The 15873-nt window shown below is 38.0% G+C and overlaps 1 protein-coding gene across 1 annotated transcript in view; it reads left to right on the forward strand.

The window, feature by feature from the left end:
* Positions 1-15873, forward strand: part of Cenpp (centromere protein P) — a 174696-nt gene that overhangs the window by 13747 nt on the left and 145076 nt on the right. Inside the window, exons 4-5 of the mRNA XM_051194309.1 lie at positions 3731-3819; positions 15263-15359. Of these exons, the coding sequence (XP_051050266.1) occupies positions 3731-3819; positions 15263-15359 (186 nt within the window). The remainder of the gene's footprint in view (positions 1-3730; positions 3820-15262; positions 15360-15873) is intronic.

A 15873-nucleotide genomic window follows, 5' to 3' on the forward strand; every position in this document is an offset into this window, starting at 1 on the left:
AGAATACAATTTCACCATCACAGGCTTTAAAGGTAATCTGATTATTTGAATATCTGAACCCAAACATTGAAATGCTAATATATTATGTTTCATGATGGTGCAGTTTTTTGAAAGCAGAGCGGTATCTCTCAGTCCTCAAAGGCTGGACCCAGGGACTAAGGTGACTACAATCAACAACCACTAAAAGTCAGCCTGAGACTGTCTTAAGTTCCTTATCTCATGTCAATGAGAGATAAAATTTCAAACAAAGGAGGAATAAGCAAAGTCAATGTAGATTTATTAAGCAAAAAATGAGACATTAAGGAAAAGTTAGAGAAACTCCTCAAAGTATGATGCGTCCCGAGAAAGGGGGAAGTGTTATGCTGTATGCCTAGTGGCTTCTTGCAGGACTTTTTGCCCAATTGTGATAGTGATCACTTGTTGAAGCATATATTTGTGTATTTTAAACTTCTTTGTCAGGTGCCAACCTTAGCTAATCTGCCGGCTGCCACAAACATGGGCTAGTATTGAAAGTTTCTTACCCTGTAGTTGTTGCTGGTCTCTAACCTTGTCTTGTGTCATGCTGACTACTGATTGAATTGTGCTCTCTTTTACCCATGATTACTTGACCAGCTTGACCATAGACCTTTCCCCTTACTGCCTATGCAAAACTGAATCCTGCCTTAAAAGTCTTTTAAAATATGTTTGGTGGTAAAGTGGTAATGTTAAGGTTCAGACAGGGTTTTCCATTGTAGCCCAGGCTGGTTTAGAACTCACTGTCCACCTTGGCCAATTACTTCTCCTGAAGCAAGAGTCTCCCTGCTTCAGACTCCTGAATACTGGAATTGCAGGTATAGGCTACTATATACCTGGCTCTAGGGCCCTTGTCTTAAAGATTTCTATTCATAGTTCTTAAATCATAGGAGTCAATTGACACCTGCTGTTCAAAGGACCATGATTTGAAAAATGACCTGGTAGACTGCAAGGAAGTTGAAGTCAAGGGTGTTTATAGGTCATTTTCCTTATTTATCAGTTTAGAAGGAGTGACATAGTTACCAGTACCACAGCAGGGCAGGGGTGGAAAACACTATCTTGGCGTCAGTTTTACACTGGTTGAGCAGACTCTTGTGATCATATTTTGTCTGTGCTTTAACAAATAAAGCTTGCCTGATGATCAGAGTGCGGAGCAAGCCACCAGTTAGCCATAGGAGCCAGGCAGTGATGGCATAAATTTCTAATCCCAGCACTCAGGAGGTAGAGGCAGACAGATCTCTGTGAGTTCCATCCTGACCCAGTAAAAGAGAAATAGAGCCAGACAGTGGTAGCTCACACCTTTAATCCCATTACTTCAGAGTCACACACCTTTAATTCCAGCACTAGGGAAGTAGAAACAGCAGTGATATGGCTTGGCAGAGAGAGGAATATAAGTTGGGAGGAAACAGAGTACATTACATTTAATATGAGGATTCATAGAGACAAGATTGCACATTCAGTCCGAGGAGTCTTAGGGACAAGATCACTCCTTTGGTCTCAGGATTGAGTAGAGATAAGAACTGTGGCTGGCTGCTTTGCTTCTCTGATCTTTCAGCATCAATCCTTGGGTTTATGTATACCATGTTCTTACTTGGTGCTCGCAGAGTCCGAGAGATCTGACATTAAAGAGGTTATGAGTCATCATGAGGATGCAGAGAATTGAACACAGGTTCTCTGCAAGAGCAGCAAGTGCTGTTAACCACTGATCCATTGCTGTAACTCCCTAATTTTTCCTTAAAATATTTTTTTTTAAGCCAGGCAGTGGTGTCACATGCCTTTAATCTTAGCACTATGGGAAGCAGAGGCAAGAGGATCTCTGTGAGTTCGAGGCCAGCCTGGCCTATATTGCTAGCTCCAGGACATCTAGGGCTGTTACACAGAGAAACCCTGTTTTGAAAAACAAAGCAAAACAAAAAATTTAAGTATAAGCTTCATTGAGATTAAACCTTTTATTTCCTCTTCTTTTTTTTTTAGCCCTAAGGAAACACTATTTTTTAAATATATTTTCCCACTTTGACTATTTCATAGAAATAGAATCATACAACATTTGATGTCCTGTGTTTGGTTTCTTTTATTTATCATGTTTTCAAGACTCATACTTGTTATACATGTGCTGGTATATTTTGGGGTTAAATAGTATCCCATGTGTGGATGTACCACATTTTTTCATTTCAGCAATTGGTGAAGTTGTTTTCATTTTAGGTTGTTATGACGAATGCTGTCATAAACACTCATGCAAAGGTTTCATATTACTAGAAATATATTTACTAGATTACATGGAACCGCTAGATAATGACTGGTATGTCCATCTTCCCTTCCACTGTGATTACTGCCTATTTGGTATTTGGGTTTTTTTTTTTTTTTTTTTTTTTTTTTTTTTTAGAATACCTTTTCATTTTCTATGCTCAAACTCACAAAGGTAAGAACTTAACATATTTAGTACAATGCATTAACCCTGTAGAAATGGGGAAAAGTAATTTAAAATTTCCAGACCGGTGTGGCTGTTAATTTCTATACAGTACCAACTCAACAAGGCAAACTGAGATAACCTTTTTCAGAGATGACAACACAGCTAAAATTTACCAAAATCCATATTGTACGTATGTATGTATGTATGTGTGTGTAAAGAACACTAATGCTGATGTATTATTCATCGATAGATTACTGCCTCTTTGTATGTTGTCTTTGGATAAATACCTATTCCAATCCTTTGTCCATTTTAAAATTACATTGCCTTTTTAAAATTTGAGTTATAAGAATGTCTCTGTACTATCACTAAGTGCTAATGCACACCTTTAATCCCATCTCTCAGAACCAGAGGCATTTGGCTCTTTATGAGTTCAAGGCCAGCCTGTTCTATATAGTGAGTTCCAGGACTATGTTTAGAGATCCTGTCTCAAACAAACAAATAAAAAAGAATGTCTGAAATTGTTTTCCATTAGTGGTGAAATTGATTCTGGTTTTTAGTAATAAATGCCACTATTACAAATATCTTTAATAGTAAGGCTTTCTCTTTATTTTACTTCAGTGAAGAGTCTTATAAGAATCTAAAGTTTAAGAGTGAAGTAAATGAATATTTAGGTAATTTACTGTTAGAATGATTTCTAGAAAGTCCAATTTATATTCCTGGTGCCAGGTTTGTGTGTATCTTTACCTGTGGCAACCCCTGCCCTAACTAGGGCCTGGCATATGCTAGGCAAGTACTTTGCCGAAAGTTCCTAGTTGCATTTATAAATTTTTGTTCAGTTAAAAGGTCACCTATTTTCAATTTACATTTATCTACTACTAGTGAAATCTTAACTTTTTAATGTAGTAATTTGTTTTATAAGCCTTTTAGTTTATGACTTTTTTTCTTTTTAGTTTTTCTCTTTTCTTCATCATGTTTGTGTTAAACATTTTTCTCAGTTCATGGCTGTTTTCATAAATTGATTTTTATTTAGATATTTTGAGATTTTGACATTGGCTAGTTTTTTCCTAGTGTTTGGTTAGTAAGTTTTTTTTAATTCATTCCTCCTTATATTTATGGTTTCAATATTCAACTTATACAATTAATTTGGAAATCATTTTAGATTTTAGTAAGTACTGAGTATTTAATTTACTCAGCAAATAGCTAGTATCTTATCATTTTTATTAATTTTCTATTTGCATATTTAAAGTATTTTTGTCCAGTTTAAAAGACAGACTGCTCTTGTACATAAACTTTTCATCTTTATTTTAGACTAAAGAGAAATTATCTTCTGTTATAACTGACCTCAACATAATAATGGAACCCACGGAATATTCAGAATTAAGTGAATTTGCATCCAGGTAAGCTGTGTTAAAATTAATTGCTCTATATATGGTGGATTTTTACTCCACAGGTTTTAAAATTTTCTTTATAATTTTTTTGTTTTCTGTCTTTTTGTTTTCTTATTTTGTTCTTGTTTGTTTTTCGAAACAGGGTTTCTCTATATTATTTTGGAGCCTTCCTGGAATTCACTCTGTAGATCAGGCTGGCCTCGAACTCAGAGATTTGCCTGCCTCTGCCTCCTGAGTGCTGGGATTTAAAGGCGTGCACCACCAACGTCTGGCAATGTTTTTAAATATATATTTAAATATTTTTATTTTGTAAAATTTTATGTGTATGGGTGTTTTGCCTGAATGTATGTTTGTATACATGTATCTGCAGTGCCTGTGGAGGCCAGAAAAGGTCACTGTATATGTATGCTGTTGACCTTTTGACAGGATCTTTTTTTTTTCTTTTTTTTCTTTTTTTTTTTTTTTGGTCTTTCTTCTCTTTTTTTCTATCACTTAAGGGTTTTTTTTAATAATTTATTCTTTTAAATTTTATATTCCAACCGCAATTCTCCCTCCCACCCCTCCTCCTGACCCCATCACCAACACCCCAGCCCATCCCCAGTCCACTCCTCCTCTTGGATAGGGTTCCCATGAGGAGTTAACAAAGCCTGACACAATAGATTGGGGTAGGGCCAAGCCCCTCTTCCATGCATTACAGTTGAACATGGCATCCTATGAATGGACTCATGTACCAGTTTTGCATTGTAGTCCTACTGCCAGAATCCCCTCAGATACCCCAAGCCTTACAACTGTCACCTACATACATAGGGCCCAGTTCGGTCCCATGAAGGCTCCACAGCTGTCAATCCAGAGTTCATGAGTTTCTACAAGCTTAGTTCAGCTGTCTCTGTAGATTTCTCCATCATGATCTTGGCCTCCCTTGCTCATATACTCCCTCCTTTCTCCTACTTGATTACTGGAACTTGGCCTGGTGCTTGGTTGTGGATCCCTGCATCTTGTTCCATCAATTACTGGATGAAGGCTCTATGATGATAGTTGGGGCATTTCACCCATCTGATTACAGGAGAAGACCAGTTTTGGCAACCTTTCCACTATTGCTAGGAGTCTTAGCTGGCGTATTCCTCTGGATTCTTAGGAGTTACCCTAGCACTGGGTTTCTCCCTAACCCTGTAGTGGCTCCCTCTATTAAGATATTTCTTTCATTGTTCTTCTACTGCATCCCTCTCCACCCAAACCACCCCCTTCCCCTGTGCTATCATCCCCCCAATCCTCCACCTTAAATTCCCTCCCCCCACATTCCCCTGGAGTTCCCAGTTTACCCAGTAGATCTCATCTAATTCCCCTCCCCAAGGTGATCCATGTGTCGCTATTAGAGTCATCCTTGTTACCTAGCTTCTCTGGAGCTGTAAGAATCAACTGAATCTCTTAACGTATTAATTATAACTTTTGTTTTGAGATTAGGTTCCCCTTTGTGGACAGAGCTGGTTTCAAACTTTCACTCTTCTGCCTTATCTTCTTTAGTGATTGGGATTACATGCCAAACCTTGGATATATTAGAGTGCCTATTTAACAAATACCCATCTCCGAACCATCTTTAAGTCTAGATCTGCTGATTGATTAACGATGGGTTAATTTTTCTTGAATTTTTGCTTCATAATTTTTGGTTGAATGATAGACATTGCCTGTGGGAACACAAACTGAAGCAAATATTGAGTACTTGTAGCCAACCTTTTATCATGCTGCTAATGTTGGGAATTGACTTAATGGTAGTCAACAGTTGAGCTGGATTTGGGATTATTATTATTATCATAAGATATATTTTAATTATTTTTTATTATGTGTATGTGTTGTATATGTGTCCAGGTGCCCTCAGAAGCCAGGAGCAATCCCCTGGGGCTAGAGTAGGTCCCGGCATGGGTGCCTGGAACTGCATTTAGGTACCCTGCAAGTACTTGCTATTTACTCCTGAGGTATCTCTTCTGCATTAGGAACTTTTTTTTCTGTGCATTATGGGGTGTGGGGGGGGGGAAGAGGGGTTGTCTTGATCTGTTACGTAGACTAGCCTAAAATTATCATCTTGCCTCATCTTCCCAAGTGGTTGAGATTGCAGGCATGTGCCACCACTGATGAGTGTTGATGTAGGACCACAGGCCCAGTGAATGTCTTGTCCCCTCCATGGAACCAGAGGGTTTTCACTGTTGTCCCTCTTTCAGAAGCTGCTATTCATTGTCTTGGCACCAGCAGTGACCTTATGCCTCTCCCAGAGATAGATGGGTTGACCTTCTCCCTTGGGGGCCATGGATTTGTCTTCTTCCATTGCTTTACCATCTCACCCTTCAGTCACCTAAAGGTTCTGATTCTGACAAGGTTTGAGGCTTCATGCCTGTGCTCCAACAGCACCTAATCACTTTTTGCATGCCTGTACTGATGGTTCTTTCTGGACTTACACCATGGCCAAATCTTTCTGGTATAATGCTTTTGAGTGTAAGGTTGATTTCTCTTAAGGATGGACAAACTATGACTTACAAATGTTTAGAAGAAATATCTTATTGAAACCCATTTATGCATATTCTTTCACATATTGTACATAGTTGGCTTCATATTATAGTGACAGAGTAATCTGGATAGAAATCATATAGCCTTCAATCCTGATATGTTTTCTATTTGGCCCTTTGAAAAAAGTTTGCTGACTTCTACTGTAAGTTAAGTACCAAGAAATAGTACTGGGTTGTATGGTAAGAGTATAACTTTATAAGATACTGTGAAACTATTTCCCCAATTAGTTTACTGAACTGCATTTTCTTTTCTTCCTTTCTTCCTTCCTTCCTTTATTTATTTCTTTATTTTGGTTTTTAGAGACAGGGTCTCTCTGTGGCTTTGGAACCTGTCCTGGAACTTGCTCTTGTAGACCAGGCTGGTCTCAAACTCACAGAAATATGCCTGCCTCTGACTCCTGAGTGCTGGGATTAAAAGTGTGCGCCACCACTGCCAGGCTCTGAATTCTGGTTTCTAAGAACCACAATAAGAGCAGCTCTGCCCTTTGCAGACACATGTCTGGTCTCAGCAGCTTTTCTTAGTCATGGAGGTAGATTCCATAAACCATTTCTTCTATCCTTGGTAATAAAGTTAGAACCACATAATTGAAACTGCCACATTCTGCTGCTTGCTGGGGTTGGAACATGGCCCCTTCTTTAAATTACATCTTCATCAGTTTTCTGTCCTTCACTGCCTAAGGTTGGCTGTCCTGAAACTTGGTCTGTAGACCAGGCTGACCTCAAACACAGAGATCTGCCAGCTTCTGCCTTCTGGGTACGGGTATTAAAGGCATACACCATTGCTCCTGGACCTAAGGTGTTCTTTAATTCCTTTTCACAAGTTGGAAGCTTAGCTGGGTGGGGTCTTGCCCCGAGGTCACCACTCCTTTATTTCATTTCTTAATCTGTTTATCTTCTAGAACACAGCACTGAGCTCCATTGCACTTCCTGATGCTCCTTTCTCTTCAGTCTGTACATTTTCTATTTTTGCTTGCTCAGTTTGCTAATCTTCTAAAGAGTGAACATTAGTCTGGCGGTGGTGGCACACACATTTGATCCCTTCACTCAGGAGGCAGAGGCAGGTAGATCTCTGAGTTTGAAGCCAACCTGGTCTCCAGAGTGAGTTCCAGTATAGGCTTCAATGCTACAGAGAAACCCCGTCTCAAACAACAAAACCAAACAAACAAAAAGAGGGAACACTGATAACCACATGCCAGAATCTGTATTAACCTGTTTTGATATTTCTTCTGCCAGCAGAATTAATCCATATCTCTTCAGGTTAGCCTCAGGCAGATTCTTCACAAACAAAGGCAAAAAGCAGCCACGTCCTTCACCAAAATATCATAAGACCAGTTCTCTAGGCCACATACTAACATTCTTCTCCTCTGAAACCTCTTTATCCAGAGCCCATAGTTCAAATTACCCTCAGCACCACTGTCTTCCATGTTGCTATTAGGATGGCCCATTAAGCTCCACTTAAAGTGTTTAGTTGCTTTTATAATTCACAGTCCCAAAGTCCATATTCCTCCAAACAAAACCATGCTCTGGCCTATCGCAGCCCTACCCCTCTCCCTGATACCAACTTCTGCCTTAGTTTGGATTTCTGTTGCTATGAAGGGACATCATGACCACAGCAACTCTTATAAAGGAAAACATTTCATTGGGGCTGTCTTACAGTTTCAGAAGTTAGTCCATTACCTTCATGGTGAGAAGCCTGGCAACATGCAGGCAGACATAGTTCTGGAGAAGAAGGTGAGAGTCTTACATCTTGATCAGCAGGCAGCAGAAGAGTTGCTTGCCACTCTGGGTGTAGCTTGAGCTTGTAAAACCTCAAAGCCAGTCTCCACAGTGACACACTTCTTCCAAAAGACCACACCTCCTGTAATAATGCATTGTGGATCAAGCATTTAAACACGTGAGCCTATGGGACCCATTCCTATTCAAACCACCACACCATTGACAACTTTTCTCACTTAGTAGTAGTACTCTTAGCTGGTTATGCTTTGCTCTATGTCTAATAGCTACTTATGAGTGAATACATACCATGTTTTTCTTTTTGTGTCTGGGTTACCTCATTCAGGATGATTTCTTCTATTTCTATCAATTTTCCTGTAAATTTCATGATGTCACTGTTTTGTTTGTTTGTTTTTACTGTTGATTAATACTCCATTGTGTAAATGTATCATATTTTCTTTATCCATTCTGGTTGAGGGACATCTAGGTTATTTCCAAGTTCTGGCTATTATAAATAATGCTGCTATGAACATAGTTGAGCAAATGGCCTTGTAGTGTGAGTGTGAGTTTTGAGGTAGGTTGAGTCCTAATTTTCTGAGAAATTGTCACACTGATTTCCTCAGAAGCTGTACAAGTTTGCACTCCCACCAGCAATGGAGGAGGAGTGTTCCCCTTTCTCTGCATTCTTTCCAGCATAAGCTGTCATTGGTGTTTTTGATCTTAGCCATTCTGACAGGTGTAAGATGGTATTTCAGAGTTGTTTTGATTTGCATTTCCCTGAGTTGACCACTTTGATAGCTATGTGTATTAATCGTCATAACCAAGGTTTTGAACTTCTAGTCATGGTGGTCCATGTCTGTAGCCCTCGCACTGAAAAGCTAAAATAAGAGGATCACAAGTTCTGGGCTTGCCTTAGTGTACTGGTTTGAAAGAAAATGTGCCCTTCCCTCCAAGGGAATGGCACTGTTAGGAGGCGTGGCCTTGTTGGAGGAAGTGTGTCACTATGGGGGTGGACTTTGAGGTCTCTTTCATTAAAAACTTCTCTCAGTGTGACTGTCAGTCAACTTCCTGTTGCCTGCAAGATAATAAGACTCAGTTCCAGGACCTCATCTGCCTGTACATGGCTGTGCTCCCTGTCATAATGATAATAAACTGAACCTCTGAAATATAAGCAAGACCCCTCAATTAAATGTTTTCCTTCCTAAGTGTTGTCTTTGTCATGGTGTCTCTTCACAGCAATAAAAACCTAAGATACCTAGGCTATGTAAAGAGACTCTATTTTTGTTTTGTTTTTTTTTTTTTTTTTTTTTTTAATTGTTCTCATAACACATATTCACTTAAATTCTTTGTACTATTACTCTGCCACTCTTAACTCCTGGTAAAGCCAGAATTAACCTATTTACCCATCAAAGCACATCTGTGCTGTTTTCAGAGTTTAGTGAATATACCATATTATAATTATTTATGTATCATATTGGTAAAATGTATAGTAGGGGTTGGAGGAATGGTTCGGCAGTCAAGAGTACTTGTTATTCTTGCAAAGGACCCAGGTTTAATTTCAAGAACCCATATGGTGGCTCACAACCTAATAGATGTCTTAATTTCAAGAGAGACACTATAATCTTTTGCTGCAGTATAATTGTTCTATTATTAGTCTCTTAGTGTGTTTAATTAATAAATTTAGCTTTATCATGGTTATATGAGTATAGAAAACATTGTATATGTAAGGTTTGATATTTTGGTTTTAGGCATTCACTGGTACCCTTGGAATGAATCATTCATCTCCTTACTTGTGGCGGATGCATCCCAAGAGTTCCAGTGATTGTAAATTTTCTTTTTCCTAGAGCAAGTAAACAAAATGGTAATTATGAATTATATAAGGATATGTTTGGTATATTTAAGTTTATAATAATTAGCAAACTGTTTTCCAAGATAATCATAATATTTTGCAACACCAATACTGTATGAGAGTAAATGATAATATTTAAGTGAGTTAACTACAAACACATTATTAGATTCATTTCTAGGAGAACATTGTAGAATTTTTACTTCCAATTTTCTCTTTATGCTTTGCTTTGTGCTTAAGAAGGAGACATTTGGAATCATTTTGGTTTTCTGACTACTTTAGTTGAAATTGAAATGTTTTTTGCAAATGTTTTGTGAAAAATCCATAACCTCTATTTTACATTTGCTAAAGTTTGGACTTTCCTTAGGAAAAATAGATACATTATAATCAGTCCTACAGTGGTAAGAATCCCCCCTACACACTCTTTCTGTATATAATTTGAATACTGTGTATGCTGTAATAATAGTAATCTTTATAAGTGCAAAGAACTGTATTTTTAAAGTTCTTTTAAAAATTACATTACTGTCATCGGGTTGGTGTTTGTGTATGTGTGTACTTTGATCATTCCAGGATGATTATTATTTTCTCTCACTCATCACATGCTGAAGGGTTTGGTTTTTTGCTTATTTGGTTAATGTAAAATACATAAATCTTGTTTGTCTCTTTATTTATAGACCATACTGAAGAAACTGCAGCTTCTTTTTAGGTGTATATCCTTTAGAGAGTAATTTATTTACTCGGAAATAGACATAGTTTCTTTGTGTAAGTCTGGCTGTCCTGGAACTAGCACTGTAGATCAGACTGCCTTCACACTCAGCTTAAGTGTCTCTGCTTAAGTGCAGGGATTAAAGGTGTGTGTGTGTCACCATCACCTAGCAGACAAAATAATTTGTAATTACCAATTGAACATCAACAACAATATATAATTTCCCTTCTCTGTTTCCATCATGCAGTAACTACTGCCATTCTACTTTGTTTGTTTAATCTTTTTTTTAATAATTCATTCTTTTTACTTTCATTTTACATTCCAACCATAGTTGTCCCTCAGGCCCTTCCTCCCAATCCCCCAACAATCCCCTCTGGTAAGACTCCTAGCAATAGTGGAAAGGATGTCCATACTGGCCTACCCCTGTAAGCAGATTGGCGAATACTCTATCATAGAACTTTCATCCAGTAATTTGTTATGAGCATTTTCCCGCCAGCCTGGTCCCAAGGCTGCATCAGCTCCAAATAACACACAGAGACGCTGTATTTAATTATATTGCTGTTGGCCAATGTCTGGAGCATTTTATTGGCTAGCTCTGTCTTAAATATTAACCCATAATCACTGATATATGTATTTCTACATAGTCTTTCTTATCTTACCGAGGAAGCCAGACTCTAGTCCTCCCCTCCCAAGATCACATGGCGGTGACTTTACTACGTTTCTCAGAATCCTCCACCTCTCCTAGTCCCACCTATCTTGCTTTCCTATTGGCAACAGTGCTTTATTCATTAACCAATAAGCGAAACATATTTACAGAATTCATTAACCAATAAGAGAAACATATTTACAGAATGACATCTCCCATCAGTAATTGTTTGATTTTTTTTTTTTTTTAACTACATCAAGTACCTCATAGAAGTAGAATTATGAAGTATTTGTCTTTGGGGGAGGAACTGGCTTTACTTAGCACAGTATATTTTAAAATTTAAATTGGTTTTCACTGATACATTAGAAAAATAAATTCTTAAGTATGCTGTTTTGACATATATGAATTGTGTAATGTTTTAATCAAGTTAAATATGTCTTTCTCATTTATATTTCTTTACATTAAAATTCTTACAGATTTCTGAAATGTATGGTACATTATACATAATCACTCTTTGCATAATATTAAGATATATTCAGAGTAGAATGTGTCAGACATTCCTTGTTTTAAGATAGAATTCTGCTGTGAATAAATATCACAGTTTGGTCATCCATCTGCCCATGGACATAGGTCGTGTCTTAGGGAGGGTTCCTGTTGCTGTGAAAGGACACCATGACCACAGCAGTTCTTACAAGGGAAAACATTTTATTGGGCATCATGGCTGGGAGCATGGCAGCAGCAGGCAGACATGGTGCTGGGGAGAGGTTACTGAGAGTTCTACATCCAGACCCTCAGGCAGCAGGAAGTGCACTGGCTTGAGTTTCTGAGCCTCAACCACCCCCCTCCTCCCAGTAACACACTTCGTCCAACAAAACCACACCTCCTGGTAGTGCCACTTCCTATGGACCAACTATTCAAACACATACGTCTATGGGAGCCATTCCTATTCAAACTACCACAGTGGTATTTCTAGAACAATATTACTTTCAGTTAATTAAACATAATGGACGTCACTGTAACATTTTATATGTGTACCTAATGTATTTCAGTCATTTTTACCTACTGCTACTCTTGTCCCCCTTCCACTCCCATTAGTCCCCTTCCCCTTCCCAGCTCACCCCACCTTCTATTCATGTCTTTTTGTGTATGTACATAACACAGCCATACTTGAGAAATGGTAACTTTTTAACTCTTTAATGTCCCCCTCATTTGTCAGTAGAATTTGAATCTGCACTTAAGAAACAGATCTCTATTGTTTTGTAAATATATCTGTTCATATCTGTATTGCAGGTTTTGTTTCAGTCATTCCCATTTTTGATGATTATGTTGAAATTTAAAGTGTGAGAGTGCGTGCGTGCGTGTGTACATGGGCATATGCCTGCCATGTGTGCCAGTACCCTCAGAGGGCAGAAGACGCCATCGGATACCCTGAAACTGGACCTCTAGATAGTTGTGAACCACCAGATGTAGATGCTGGGAACTGAACTTGGGTCCTCAGAAAGAGCAGCAAATGTTCTTAACCACTGAACAATCTCTCCAAACCTGTTAGATAATATCTTCATCCTTTTATTTATGTTTGTGATCAAAATATCTGAAAATTGATCATTGGAAATCCGTTTGAACTGACTTATACAGCCATGTGATACTACTTTGTCATATCTTCTAATGCTTTTTTTGTAACTTGATATTAAAAGGTTTTCAGGAATTGTAATATATAAAACCCCTTCTGCCCCATCCATGGATTAAGTTGTTTCTCTGAGGACTTTTAGTGGGGACTAGTTTTAGAAACCAAGATCTGATATATGATGTGTTCATTGCTATTGGGGGGGGGGGGGTTGTTTCTTGGCTGTTCAGGAGTCAGAACTAGAAAATTTGTGCTTATACTCAGACACGCACGCATGCACGCACACACACGCACACTCCAAATCATATGACCTTTTTATACATATATTAATAAATGTATATATGGATTTGTGAATTCATACCAGTACTTGTTATATTCCACTTCATTTTCCTACTGTTTGTACATGTTCCTGTTTCACATTTACATGCTCCTTCTTCCACATTGAGACGTGGCTCCTAATAAGGTCAACCTTTGGTTTAATCTTACCTTTTTATTTCCTAGTAAAAACTTGCAAGCCGAGTTGATGGTCCATGCCTTTAACACCAGCACTTGGGAGGTATATCTCTTGGGTGTTTGAGCCCAGCCTGGTCTACTAAGACAATTCTAGGATAGCCAAGGCTGTTAACACACATGAAAAAAGCTCTGCCTCAAAAAAGCAGTAATAATGATAGTAATAATATTAATATGTTTGTATTGAATTATTATTTATTTTCTTTTTTAATTTATTGGCTTTAAAGTCTTCATCTATAGTTTTGAAAGTTTTCTTTTGGATATAGAATTCATAGTTGACAGTTTGAGCTTTTAGGGTATTTTCTATCCCTCCCCAAAAATACTTTAAAGATACTCCTTTATATTAAGGATTTGACATGAAGTCTGTTGTATCTCTTCTCATTGTTCTGTATTAATGAAAGTGGTTTATAATTTGATTGTGGTAGTGGTTATTCAACTCTGTTCTTTTGATACTACTTATAAAATTGTGTAGCAAAGAAAGAAATTTGGTATATCTGGACTTAAAATACAAATATTATAAGGATACTATGCACCGTGCACTGTTAGTCTAAGAATACAATAATGAGTAATCTAGTTTCTGGTTTCACACAGCCTGGTGCCAACATCCTAGCTGTGCAAGACATCCCTTGAGTTGGCATGTGAGATACAATGAACACTGATTTACTAGAAGGAAGTCTAAGAGAGAAAATAAACTTCCTAACATAGAGAGTCTATAAATAGCATTTCTAGGGGTTGCGAATCCATTGGTGGCCAGGTGGACTGGGAACATTTATCCTCTTTACATATGTTGCTTCACCAAAGCCAAATGGTAATTATCCTTCTCTGTCGTATTCCTAGAATCCACTGGTGATGGGCTGGAAGAGAATTGTCTGTGGTCTGGTGCTTGATGGGCTAAACAAGTGGCCCCTCAGTCTTTCATGTCACCTTATTCAATGATACTTATGCTATCCAGTGTTTTGTGATGACTAATGACAGCCTGCTGGACTAAGCGTACTTATGCTTTTCACAGTGCTCCTTTTCCGTACTGTTTGTCAGAAAGCCAGATCTTATTGGTTAGATGCTAGAAGTACTGGCATTATTAGCTAGCTTTATTAGCTAGCTTTTGCTCTTTGTATGACTAGCATTCCATTAACAGCTAATTTAGTGTACATGCAGAAGAGTAGTTTTTCTTTACAGATAAGGCCAACTCGCCTAGTTCCCAGTGGACTTTGGAGAGGCTGACTTTAGTTCTGGCCCATGGGCCTTCATTGTTTCTTTAGCAGAGAAGTGCGTGTTTCAGGAATTAGGGTAGTTGGTGCTGATGCTCCACTGTTTCTAGGGATCATGAACAAAGCTTATGAGAAATCATAAAATACGGTAATTGATAATGACAATACCACCAAGAACTATGGGAGCATAAATACCTACAGTGTACCACATATAGAGTCTTGCTGGCCCAGAGCTCCCACTCTAATGCTGTGGTTGGCCTTTCTGGTATCCAGCCCCAGCCTGCTGGTGCTGAGGGTTCTCACTCAAGAACTTGTATGGGATAGAAATCTTGTGCCAGGAAGCATATTGTTTTCCATTTATCAAGTAAGATTTCCTGGAGAATGTGGCATTTGAGTGGTTGTAACGTTGTATAGGTTCAAACATTTGCATAGAACATTCCAGGCTAGATAGTAGTTTCTAGGAATTAGTATTAGCAGTAACAGAACAAACACTTATACAAGTGCAGGTTTCAACATATAGAAGGGCACCAAGGGCATTTTTAGTGTTAGGATAGCACATGCCCATAGAAAAAAATAAGAAATAAACATTAAGTGAACATATCATTTCATACTACTTATTAACCATAGCACTTTACTTTTTACAGAGCAGAAGAAAAAAGAGATTTGCTCATGTTTTTCCAAAGTCTGCATTTTTTTGTGGAATGGTATGAATATCGTAAGAACACACTTGAGCATTTTAAGGTAAGGTCTAAAGATTTTCAATTTGAATATATATAGAGAATAAAGCTGCTGTTAATTTTGCATTGGGACAAAACACCAAGTGCTTGAGTGTTCTAGGAAAAGCATTCAGATTCTAACGTGTACCCTATAATGGAAATGATATTGGTACTTTATATGTAAAAGATGAATATTTCTAAAACATTTATGATTTTGTGTACAACTCCAAAGTACTATGTGCACTAACATTTGTGAGTGGGCTATGTACCTTCTTCTGAAGTATATTTAGGAACTTTAATTGGCATTGTTGAGTTATCGCTGTTAGACTGGAGGTCAGGTTTTCTCTTCACATGTATCTGGAAATCATGGCTGTTGAAAGGTGGCGCTCATGGACTGGATTGAGAATATTTAGTTTGTTTGGGTGAACGCCTGTACAGCCAAAGTTTTACATACAGCATAACAGAAGAGGCACTGTTTACATTTCTTATATTTGAACAAATTTATTGATTAAATCATTCTTATACTGTGAAAAGTTTAC

The sequence above is a fragment of the Phodopus roborovskii genome, unplaced genomic scaffold (assembly GCF_943737965.1).
Source record: "Phodopus roborovskii unplaced genomic scaffold, PHOROB, whole genome shotgun sequence".
NCBI classification, from domain to species: Eukaryota; Metazoa; Chordata; class Mammalia; order Rodentia; family Cricetidae; genus Phodopus; species Phodopus roborovskii.